Source organism: Poromitra crassiceps (genome assembly GCF_964638095.1).
Source record: "Poromitra crassiceps genome assembly, chromosome: 4".
Lineage (NCBI taxonomy): Eukaryota > Metazoa > Chordata > Actinopteri > Beryciformes > Melamphaidae > Poromitra > Poromitra crassiceps.
Window position 1 is genome coordinate 6,654,083 of NC_139626.1, and position 13,186 is coordinate 6,667,268.

Genomic DNA, 13,186 nt, shown 5'->3' on the forward strand with positions numbered 1-13,186 from the left:
TGATGTTTATTGTTGTTTATTGTTTATTAAGGATCCCCATTAGTCCACACCAAGGTGTAGGACTACTCTTCCTGGGGTCCAACACATAATATAAAAAGACAACATAAAGACATTGGAACCGTTACAATTGATCTATCAAAAAACAGCTTGAATAAACAACTTCAGTTTACAACAAAAATATGCTCCAACTACAAAATACAACACAAACAAAAATAACTAACTAATTAACGAAAAAACTGAAATTAATGTCCTTATTCAAAGTTGCTTTTTTTAACTTCTTCTTGAAATTATATTTGTTACTAATCATAGTAATATTGCCAGGCAAACAATTCCAATATTTAACAGCCCTATACATCACAGTTCTTTTTAGTGCATTGGTTCTAGGTAGAGGTAAAATGAATTTAGTGCTTGAGGCGTGTCTGGTTGAGTAGTTGTGTCTGGTGTCTATGGTTTTTAGCTCTTTCCTTATACAATGTGGTTTACCAGTTTTAACAATGTTGAATAAAAAAATTACAATACTGCATGTCAGCCTCTGTTCTACTCTCAACCAGGACAGTGCAGCATGCATCCACTCCACGCTGCTCCTAACAGAGCAGCGGAGAGCAAGGCGCGCCGCCCTGTTCTGGGTGTACTGAAGTTTCATCAGATCTTGTTTTGATGCACTTGACCAAACTGTTGGGCAATAGTCGAGGCGTGATAGGACTAAAGATTGTAATACTATTTTAACCGTTTTGTTATTCAACAGGTGTACACTCCTTCTAATCATTGAGATACCACTACTCATTTTAGACACAACATTATTAATATGAGTTGACCAACTCAACCGCTCATCAATTACTACACCCAACATGTTGGCCTCTCTGACTTGCTCAATAGCATCTCCATTCAACACAAGACATAATTTATTTTCATTTCTCAAGTTATTCCTAGAGGCTAGCGTGATACTCTTAGTTTTTGAAACATTTAACTTCAATTTGTTTTCACCAACCCATTTGGAAACCAGCATTAACTCATCCTGCAAAGATCTACTAACCGACTCCACACTCTCCGAAGATACATACATTGTCGTGTCGTCAGCATAAATTTCCATGCTTGCCTTGTTTAATACATAAGGTAGATCATTAACAAAAATAGAATAGAGTAAAGGCCCCAAGCAACTCCCTTGTGGTACACCACATTGGAGGGTCTTCATTTCCGAAAGTGTTCCATTGAACAATACACATTGTTTTCTATTATCCAAATAACTATTCATTAACTTACTCGAAAACTCAGTGAAGTTGTAAGCTGATAGCTTCCTGAGGAGTAGCTCATGATCAATTATGTCAAATGCCGCGCTAAAATCCAGAAGCACAGCACCCACGATTGACTTTCTATCTACTTGTTTCAGCCATTCATCTGTAAGTGCTGTGAGTGCTGTACTTGTGGAATAGCCAACCTTGTATGCATGCTGGTGTTCTGAGTCAATGCTGTTTTCTCTGAAATATCTTTGAATCTGGTCATACATAACTTTCTCGAAAAGTTTGCTTACAACAGGCAATATACTTACAGGTCTGCTGTTCGGTCCAGCAAAGGACTCCCTAGTGTTTTTTGGCAGTGGAGTGATCTTTGCTATCTTCCATAAGTTTGGGTAAACACTGTTCTTAAAACACAAATTAAAAATGTGACAGATAGGTACTGCTACAAACTCTGCCACCATCTGTAGCAATCTTCCATCTAGATTATCAAAACCACATGGCTTATCACATTTTATTTCGCATAATAATGTTTCCACCTCCTTTACACACACCATTTTGAACTCAAAACTACAAACCTTGTCCTTCATAATTTTATTCTTTATAATTGATTCTGAAAGTTTTCCATTCACCGGATTCATCTGACCTCTGATTTTATTTACTTTATCAATAAAAAAATTGTTAAAGTAATTTGCAACTTCAACTTTGTAATAAACTCCCCATCCACCTCAATAAATGAAGTTGTTTTGCCCATTTTGTCCCTTCCCATCGCTTCATTTAATGTTCTCCAGAGTTTTTTACTGTCACTTTTACATTCTTCAAATCTTACTTGGTAGTACTGTTTCTTCCTGTTTATTCATCTTAGTTATTTTGTTTCTAAGAGTTCGGTATTCCTTCCAGATTGCAGGACATTTTGATGTCACCGCAGACTCCTTAAGGGCGTCTCTTTCTTTCATATGTTTTTTTAATTCATCATCAAGCCAGGGGGCTTTAGTTTTTCTTACAGTAATTTTTTTAATTGGGGCATGTTTATCACATATTTTGGTAAATATACTCATAAAATTTGCTAATGCCGCCTCTGTGTCTCTATTTTCCAGAACCAACACCCAATTCACCTCTTTCACATCATTAATAAACGTATCACTACAAAAGGTCTTATACATTCTTTTATGAATTATCTTTGGTCCGCTTTTGTGACATGTCACAATGTCAGAGGCATTGTGACATCACACACACACACACACACACACACACACACACACAAAAGAGACAGACACACACAGCGCGCGTACCCCCCTGCCCACACACACACACAAAAGTCCCAGTGATGATGTCATCAGTGATGTCATAAATTGTGACATCATCAGTGATGTCAGAGGCATTGTGAGATCATCAGTGATGTCAGAGGTTGCTAATGAGAGGAGGCAAACAGTTTTTGACTGTGCTCAGTAACACAGGGAATGGCTGTATTTAGTTTTTTTATTTAATTTAAACTTATTGAAAGTGATGGACACTGAGATCATTTGAAACACTATTGGTAAGAAAATAAATTCATCATTATAAACGAATGGAAACGACTGGACATTAATTTTGATTGAGTACATGTCTAAACCATCAGGCCTATTAGCAGCCAGTAGGGCTAAAGTATAGGACATTAGTCTCTACAGGCCAAAAAGCATGTACCGGTAGTTTATATGCTAAGCTGTCAAATGCCACTGACATTTTGCATCTTGATTGATTTGTTGTTGTAATAAATACTTTGAGACCAAATTTAAGTCTTCGTAATAATGTGTCATTTTGAAATGGAAAATGTGTAGCAATGCTGCAGTGCAATAGACCCTTCTCACGGGGGCCATTTTGTGTCGAAAAGGCAGAGTAAACACAGGTGCAAGCAAAACACTAATGAGGGTTTCCAACTTCCATGATTGGAATTTGGAAACCCTTATTAGTGTTTTGCTTGTACCTGTGTTTATTTGACTAAAAGACTAAAATATTTTACTGCATGTACAAAATTTGGGTCCAGTTATCAGGCTAAAAGATCATTTTTATGCATGAAAAAGACACAAATGGCAGTATTTGATATGAGATACATGACAATACTCTTTACATCATATAATCTATATATTTAAAAAAAAAAATGTGACGCACCGCATTACAATCATGTCTAAGAGGAGAAACATTTCCACTTATCTAAAGCAAAGTCAGGTTTTGTAGCGAGGCATTTCTACACTCACCACTTTGTTCTGAGGCATTTCTACACTCACCACTTTGTTCTGAGGCATTTCTACACTCACCACTTTGTTCTGCGATCATACAGGGAGGAATCCATTCTAGAAGTGAGAGCAAATTCTACACGAACAGTAGCCTCGATTGACCATAATGCACTGCTGCGAAAATGTGTTGTGTTAATGTGTTGACACCTACATGTAAACAATGGAATCAAGTTATCTTGATATTGGATGTCTGGTTGATATTCATTTTTCTTGCTTCAATAACTAAAGACATTCTGCAAAATTATTAACTGAAGTAGAAGAGAGGTGGGTTGAGGGAAAGTGAGCACAACAAAATGGCAAATTTCAACACATCACAAAATAACTGAATAGTGTTGCACGTAGATCGAAGTAACCTGACATTGCCAGATGGGGGCGGTATTGTTTGTTTTCATGGTTTTTACAAACCAAACTGCACATTTAGATCTCGCGAGAGAATCCAGCTTGCTTGCAAGGTTAAGATCGATGAGAGTGTGAGTGGAGTTTCTTTTTAAATGTGTTACCATATTCTCATATAAGTGTCTCCACTTAATGTGCTAAAGATCATGTATAAAAATCAAAGCATTTCACCATTGCAAGAAAAACCCTTAGCAAGATGATCTACTGGACACAGTATAATAATCACACATACATGAAGGCAATTAGATAACACGGACACTTTATTTATTAAAAAATTAAAAAGGCAACAGGAAGTAGAAGAGTCTCAGTGTGGCAGGTCTCTACCATGAAGAGCCTTAGTTTTCCTTTTACACGGCCTGACATCCCACAGAAACTGTTTTACATTTTAATCCAATTTCAAATGTTTCAGGTTCTTTCCCAAGTTTCTAGCTAAGTATAATGTATAACGATTCATAGTTACATTTTCACAGTAATAAAACATTTGCTTCCTTTGATTAAATACATTGTGCACAATGAAAATTATTTTCTTAAGTGCTGTGAACTGTGATAAAGTTGGATGGTGCACAGCCATAGAGGAGCGTTGGGGTTAGAACTGTTCTGATGCCTGAGTGAGTTTGCCTCCCATTGAGATTAATTTAAAACCACAAGGCAGCAATAAGGCAAATAATTTATTTTAAGTGAAATTCTACATAAGGTTTTTGTTCAAATATACCATTAAAAGTACCACATAGTACCATAGATTTATGACAATTCTAAATGAACTTTTTCCTAATGTGCCAATAATTCTAGAGGGTATAAGAGCTAAAGCTGCATTTTTCTGGTCCAGTGAGTTCTGGAAAATCAGAGCTTTTAATTCATATATGTTTTGAACATGGCAAGCCAATGCCATCATTACTATATTTACATTTCATAAATATGCTGTTTGAAAACGTGATGCGAAGCCATTCGCACATAACCAGTAAAAATGCATGTACAATCTAGTTTACTTCTTGACTAGACTGGCCTTTCAGCTCTTAAACCTTTACACAATACGATTTGACAAGCATCACCTCGGCTCACCACTAGAGACACGTCAGCTGTGTGGATTCGTCCCTGTGAATCTGAACATGTCTTTTTAGATCCTCTTTCCGCAAGAACCCCTTGCCACAGACGCTGCAGCAATGCGCTCGTTCCCCTTCGTGGACACCCATGTGTTTGGTCAGGGAGCCGCTGGCGGGGAAGCATTTGCCGCAGACGTTGCACAGGTAGGGTTTCTCTCCTGTGTGCGACCTCATGTGGATCTTCAGCGCTCCGCTCTTACAGAACTTTTTGTCGCAGATGCTGCAGCTGTGCGTTGACTCTCCTGTATGGATCATCATGTGGGTTTTCAGAGTTCCCCTCTGCCTGAACCCTTTGCCGCAGACGCTGCAGAGGAACGGCTTCTCCCCGGTATGAATTCTCATATGGGCCATCATGTATTCTTTAAAGCTGAAGGCCTGGCCACAGACACTGCAGACGTAGGGTTTCTCCCCTGTGTGCACTCTCATATGCCCCATTAGATTTCCATTTTGAGCAAACGCTTTGCCACAGACAGTGCAAATGTAAGGTTTCTCGCCCGTGTGTGTTCTCACGTGCATCTCCAGTTGTCTATGGCCGTCAAAGTGTTTGCCGCAAACTTCGCAATCGTTTGTTCTAACGTAAGTTTGCAAGTGAAGCCTCAAGCTCTGTTCAGATTCAAAATGTTTCCCGCACACACCGCAAAGATCTGCGTCCTTCTCGTCTTCTTGTACGTGCTTCAAAAAAGAGGCCCTATAGCAGAAAGACTTGCTGCACACTTTACAGGAATATTTCAAAAGGGATGAATCGCTGCACTCCTTGTTCTGAGGTCTCAGTTTGTTTGACCCTTTCTTTTTCAACTTTCTTAACTGAGGTCCTTCTTTGGTCTCATCTTCATCGCTGTCACCATCGTCACTCTCAGTACCTTCAGTTTCCTTCCAGTCCTCATCACTGTCAGCTTCAGAACAGTCTGCCTCTGATTGTCTCTCGTCCATCGTGTGATCCTTACAGCTGTTTTCCTCATTGTGGGTTTGCAAATGCAACCTTAAGCTCTCATCAGAGTCCAGGTGTTTCCCACAAACACCACAGAGATCTGCATTCTGCTCATGCTTCAGCACGTGTTTCAGAAAAGAGCGTTTATACCGGAAAAACTTTCCGCATACTCGGCAGCGACTGTTTCCTGGTTTTTGGCTTGTGTTTGTTGTGTCAATTTCCCTTTTATGCTTTTGCATATTCTTCACAAAAAGACCTTTGCGGAAAGACCCTCCACACATTTCACAGCACTCTGTACCCTGACTTTGTCCCAGTCTCTGAAATGCCTTTCTTTTCTTTGATTTTACTAACTGACATTTCTCACTCAGCTCTTCATCACTATCCTGCCCTGCACTCCCTGATTCAGAACCTTTTGACGACAGGACCTCCTGCTCACTAAGGGGCTCTGATGCCCCACGGCGCTCTCCTCCAGGCTCTTTTTCCATCTTTTTAGTTGAGGTGGCCTTTTCTGCTCTTTGGGTTTGGTGAAGATTTGACGGTTGAGCTTGGATAAACTCAGATATGTCCGGGGTTTTCTGAGCCTGATTGGGGCTCCTCTTCTCACACTGCTGCTGCTCATGGGGAACCTCCTTTTCACCAGAAGACCCAGAGAGGGGCAGTGTGCCTGAAGGGAACAGCAACGATACAATTCAGCTTAAAAAAGTATGGGGACCGGGGACAGATAACGATAACAGCCAAGTACATGTGAATGTTTTCAAAGAAGGTATGGGCTTGGGGAAGAAAGCCCCACTATGCAATTAGCTCATCAACAAGCAACACTTTTGAAGCATTTTCATGCAAAGGTAGAGAATTCAACTGGTTGACGTAAATAAATACATAAATAAATAAATAAATAAATAAATAAATAAATAAATAAATAAAGTAAAAACAAAATCAAGATTAATCAATAACAGAGAAATTAGTGATATCATATCGCTTTGTATGTAAAATTCCACATGATAATTTAAAAATAGCAAAATAGTTACTGAGAAATGAGATGCCAGCAGGAAACTAACCAAATCAATGCCAACAGAAAGTGATTCATATTTCTTGCAACACAAATCACAAACCGTTATTCAATTGACAGACCTGCTCCGTGTGAATGTGTCTCCGTTGTCAACGTGGCATCCAGCAATTTGCGTTGGTGATCGATCTCCTGGTGGGACTGGGGGACGTTGGCCTCATATTCACCCATCGTCATTTCTAGGATCCTAAATATCTCCTCAGCCACCTCCGTTAGTCGCTTGTCAACAAGTGCCCTCTGCTGTTCAGGTGATATTTCTGGAGAAACACAAGCAATGCTAAATCAGCACAGTGTCTCATACAGTGACTTAAGTATTGGGAGAGTTGGCTGAAGTTTGGTCCTTGATTCCCAGCATTTGTATGATGTACCCTATATTTGGCAAAAGTACAGGCTATCAGTTGTTGATTACTGTCTTTATTTATATGTTAAAAACATTTTCCGCACTCCACTAAAGTGTGGCTAAGGCTAGAAACTCTTAGCCCAACGGCTAGCACGTTATACTCAGTATTAAAGTCGATATCTTTAAATGAATCTGGTAACAAATTGGGGAAAATGGACAAACCTGCCGTGTGCAGCATCTTCTTCTCTGCTAACATGATCATCCTCTGGACAACACTGAAGATCTCCTCCGCAGCTGCTGCCAGTCTCTCGGCGACAAACGCCCGCAGTACTTGTATTTTTGACATCGTTTCTCATTTCCCGATTAACGACTTTCTTTAAGCTCTGTCCATTGTGTACAACAGCATCGGCAAATATGCTTTTTACTGCAGGTACAACAAACATAAACAACATCGCGACACCATTTTGCCAAGGGACAAAGTCTTCTTTTCTTTTCAAATTTCGGCAGACTTTACGCCGTTTAGCACATTACTGCCACCCTCTGGTCTTTCTAGGCAGTACAATTTGTGTTGTCAAATCGTGTGTGTACGTGTGTGTGTGTGTGTGTGTGTGTGTGTGTGTGTGTGTGTGTGTGTGTGTGTGTGTGTGTGTGTGTGTGTGTGTGTGTGTGTGTGTGTGTGTGTGTGTGTGTGTGTGTCTCTGTCTGTCTGTCTGTCTGTCTGTCTGTCTGTCACTGCATGTTGTTACAGTGCCTCCACCTGTCTGCAAGCTCTCACTGCCTCTTTGGAGGACTTTTGAGTATTCTCTCATAACAAGTTTAATACCCTATAAGGCAGTGGTTCTCAACCTGTGGTGCGGGTCCCTCTTATTGATTTCCGAGGTGGTACTATTGTTGTAAAAAGGTTGAGAACCACTGTTATAAGGAACGCATGCATTCATTAACTGCAGAGCACACCATTGCTTGACTGCAGATGTTGATATTGCTTTATACTGTGGAATGAGATGTTGCCCTGCTGGGAGTCAATATAAAGTGAACGTCTGAATGACGGGGGGGCAGTAACACCGAGCATCAAAAAATGTGTCAATTTAACTAAGAACAGCCGCCCCATGGAGGGAGTGAGCAGGGGCTACGGAGAAGGGGCAGGCAAACTTAGGCGGCCAGTCGGGAGCAGGGCCAAACAGGCGCCGCATGTCCAGAGGGCGTCCAGGACTGCCCGGACACCACAGGCAGGACCTTTCAGGAGGCCGGCCTAGACACTGGCACCATAGGCGGGACCGTTCAGGGGGCCTGTCTGGACACTGGCACCGTAGGAGGGACCGTTCAGCGGGAGAATATCTGAACTGTTAATATGCCCCCTGCGAACAACTTGGGATGTGTGCCAAAATCTCTAGCCGGGACGAAAAACCTGAAAATGGCCACGCCCTTTTGACACTACAGGTGAATAGGATTTTTACCCCCTTAAAAGATATCCCCATGAATTTCTACCAGTTTAATCTTCACATTAAAATAAATATCTTGAGCTGCAAAGCAGCATAAAAAAGGGGTTCTAAGAGTGACCAGTTTTGAAACCACCACACCAACTCCAGAGAAGGTTTAACAGTTTATTTTAGAAAATGTGCAAAGTTGGTTGAGTCCAGCTCACGTTCCAAGCCCACAGGATGGCTCTACACACAGAGAGGCAGATTAGTAACAGGGCGTAGGCCAACCATGCAGTTGCATCCAGTCGGTTTGTTCAATTTCCACCCAGCTCAACAGGCCAGCCCTGAGAAAACCTGCATTAAGAGGGCAGGTGGCACAGAGAGTTGGCCTGCTGCCCTGCATCACTGAGGCCTCAGTCACCCTTGAGGTCGTGGGTTCGAGCGTCAGTGATTTTTGAATGGTGACAGCCAGAGGAAAGACAAAAGTGCCCAGAGAAGAGTTGTGAGTATGAACCATGAACATCACACACATGGACTTAGACTCTTAGATCACCTTACTAAGTTAACTAGAAGCTCAATTATGTTACAGCCATTTCTGGTGATTTATTGCTCAAATTGTCCAGCAACAGAGGAGAAACACAGTAGCACTGGCAGTGTCTTGGTGGCACACTGTGTATGTCAGTTGCCTACTGAGGTAAGGCTCGTGGGTTCAAGGCCAGGATGTCCACATATCTTTGGGTAGCAATTTTTTTTGTATTTAAATAAAAGTGGCAATAGGCATACAGTAACAACACATTTTTTGTTTTTATTACACTTCTAATTCATTGAAGATATTAAAGTTTTAAAATAAATGTTCTTCAATAAACTATACTGCAAAGGAGGGTTCCCATAGCAGGTTTTGACCCCTGGTCTACCAGAACACAGACGACTGCACTAACCACACAGACAAACCCACAGACCTGCCTGTCTGTTGTTGGAGGATTGTTTCTGATTGGCTGTTTGCGATTTTGGACATGTTTTTGGTCCCGCATTGTGAGATTTGTGATGATTTTGGTCAGTAATGATGTCACTGATGATGTCATAAGGTCCATGACATCATCAATGATGTCACTCGAGCAATTGTGATGTCATCAGTGATGCAAAGTTGAGCAATTGTGTGCTGCGCATGCCAATAGAGCAGGTGAGGCCACGCAGACGCAGCAGCCGAGCTGCGGGTGAGGCCGCGCTCGGGGCTGGAACCCTAGTCTAAAACAATCTCAATAAGACTGCATGATTCTCAGTTTATAAATTCAAAGCTACTGCAATCATTTCGACCTTGATTTATCTTACATTGTTTCATGCAAGCCACCTAGACCAGTGGTTCTCAAATGAGGGTCCGGGGACCCCCAGGGGTCCTTGGGGGGGTTCCAGGCGGTCCTCAGTCAAAAGGGGGGTAATTTATTTTCGCTATAATCCCATTCATAAGTAACACAATGACTATTTTGGTCATGGGTTTTATACACTTTCTGTAATAAAATATCTGAAAGCATCAATCTTATTATCATATGGGGGACCGTGGGACAAAATCCCATCAAATGGGGGTCCGTGGTCTAATCTTTGTCAGTTTAGGGGTCCTTCATGTGAAAAAATTTGAGAACCACTGACCTAGACTATCAGACGCCTTTGGCAGGTCCCCCCTTACCTGTCCTGACTGTGCTGGGGAATATTTGGTCTATTTCAGACCATTTTTAAATGTATTTGCCCCTTTTCCACTTTGTCCCTTTGGAAGACTTCTCTCGCTCATGAATTCCATTCATGGTGAGATTACCTTATCCAGCGCTGCAGCGCAGCTGTTGTGGATTACCACTTTAAGACACTTAATTAGCACCACCTGGGTGTGATTGTTCAGGTGTGGCTGGTTTGGCTGAGGCTAAGGGCTCTTAGACACTTAACAAAAACCTTTTTCTAGTGGCAAATGAATAAGAAGTTACCCTGGTTCGGGAATCGGTAGTCAAACCACCTGGCCTCTTTCTTTCTCCTTATTCTCTCTTTTACTTCTCTTTCATGCAGGGCATGTTGCACTGTCTCTTTAGCTTTCCCACACCCACAATACTTCTCTTTAGCTTTCCCACACCCACAATACTTCTCTTTAGCTTTCCCACACCCACAATACTTCTCTTTAGCTTTCCCACACCCACAATACTTCTCTTAAGCTTTCCCACACCCACAATACTTCTCTTTAGCTTTCCCACACCCACAATACTTCTCTTTAGCTTTCCCACACCCACAATACTTCTCTTTAGCTTTCCCACACCCACAATACTTCTCTTTAGCTTTCCCACACCCACAATACTTCTCTTTAGCTTTCCCACACCCACAATACTTCTCTTTAGCTTTCCCACACCCACAATACTTCTCTTTAGCTTTCCCACACCCACAATACTTCTCATAAATGGTCAAATTGGCAAGACTGACTGATGTGAAACCCATAGATGGGGAGATCACAGCTGTATTTTGATAGTGATATTGTATCATTCCATAGAATGAAAGGTTAAACACTTACAAAACAGTTGACAGAGGATCATGAAATCTGGGTCATGTCTCGTTTTAGGCAAAAACGTCTGGCCCGATTTGGAAACAAGGCTTTGACATTCAGGGTATTGGTGGTGCTGCCAAACGTCCTGTGGAACCCACTAACCCTAACCCACTTCCATCTGTATGAGGGTTTACTCTGGACTGTACACAAACACCGATGCAGGAATGATGTAACACACTTGCTCAGACACACAACTGGAAAGGTGAATGATGGATGTTAGATATTGGTTAACTTTAAAATGATCCAAAATATTGATTTCAAATTAAATGAGTTCATATAACCTGTAAGCATATATGTCTATATCTGTCACATCATCCTTGGAATACAAACATGAATAACAGTAAAACCAACAGCCTGCATTCATATAGATTTTCTTATTGTCTTTTTGTACAGCATAAGTAAAAATATGTTCCTGTGTGAAGAAAGCAAAAATGATGAGGGAAATCCTTGTGCGTCGTTGGTTGCCCATCAAAGTTGTCTTTAGTGTGCATTGATTTGGGAAGGCCGCATGTTTTCATCAGCAGCTTAGTCTAGAAGGTTTATTCTGAAAGTGGGGTATGTGTACCCCAGGGGTACTGGCACTTACGTTGGGGTATCCAAAAAAAATTAATAGGCCTACCTTCTGAGGGGGTAGAGGCGAGGTTGAATGTGTGAGGGCGTAGTTTGGGAACCACTGGTCTAGACCTGTATTCATCTTCCCACGACATGAATAATTTATATCTAAATCTGTTCATATTTATCTTTATATCCTAATATCTTTGAATCTTAATATTCTTTATACAGTATCTTATTTGTTTATACATCGTATATTTTTTCTAATTTATCGTATGTTACTTGTTGTGCACCAACCACACCAAGTAAATTTCCTTGTAGCGAAATAAAGAATTCTGCTTGACCTTCTGTTGAAATGCACAACAGTGAAACACAAACGTTTTTCCATGACTATAGCCTTTCATCGGGGCTGTTGTGTAGCAAGACACAACCAGACAAATATTGAATGTTCAGCCTGCCCTGGACTGAGTTCTGCGCGCACAAGACACAACACAACCGGACAAATATTGAATGTTCAGCCTGGACTCAGTTGTGCGCGCACAGAGTGACCGGCAGACAGTTGTGTGACGTTCGGATCGATGTCATCAGTAAAGGCCACGAGGGCTTTGCTGCTGTGCTGAGTTAATCATTAGATGACTCTCACTCGGGTTTGCCCAAATGGTGTCTTTATCTCATCAACGTGGGCTTATACAACAGTCACTTATGGCACATATAATGTCTTTTTGGAGGGGTGTGTGTTTGGGTGTGTGTTTGTGTGTGTGTGTGTGTGTGTGTGTGTGTGTGTGTGTGTGTGTGTGTGCGTGTGCGTGTGCGTGTGTGTGCGTGCGTAAATTCAATTTGAAGTGACAATGAAAGTATTGTGATGTATTTCCTGGATATTTGGGTAGGCCACACGCAGAAGGAGAATTCAAAAGTTTTTATTTGTTTTATTTTGTTTTATTTGTTCAAAAATCTGAGATTTTTTTTAAATGAATGCCTCACAATGAAGTCACTATCTAAAGATTTTATATTTTTCAGGAGGTAAAAGTAATGACATTTTAATAGATTTGTGAGTGGCGAGTGCGGGTGTGTGTGTGGGGCCTAAATTGTTCGTTGTGACTGTAAATTCCTTACAAAAGAAATTGTTCATTTTAGTGTGACTTTGTTGATTCCAAAAGCACACGATGACTGAATTAATCTTAATTGTGGGAACGTAATCCATAGGGAATAATGCTGATTGCAGGGCAATGCAGGACATATTCATGCGATTACATGACGCAGTGTTAAACACGAACCAAGTCTTTGAATATGTTTTAAAATAGTTTTATTA

General features: G+C 41.0%; 1 protein-coding gene across 1 annotated transcript; it reads right to left on the minus strand.

Annotated features, from left to right (window-relative positions):
• Positions 1 to 5,981: 5,981 nt before the first annotated feature.
• LOC310775016 (uncharacterized protein) lies at positions 5,982 to 7,678 on the minus strand (the record flags this gene model as incomplete). The annotated part of the gene is made up of 4 exons (XM_083635092.1): positions 5,982 to 6,045; positions 6,281 to 6,593; positions 7,058 to 7,249; positions 7,555 to 7,678. 4 exons carry the CDS (start codon positions 7,676 to 7,678, stop codon positions 5,982 to 5,984), a joined length of 693 nt encoding a protein of 230 aa, XP_083491218.1.
• Between the last annotated feature and the right edge of the window lie 5,508 nt (positions 7,679 to 13,186).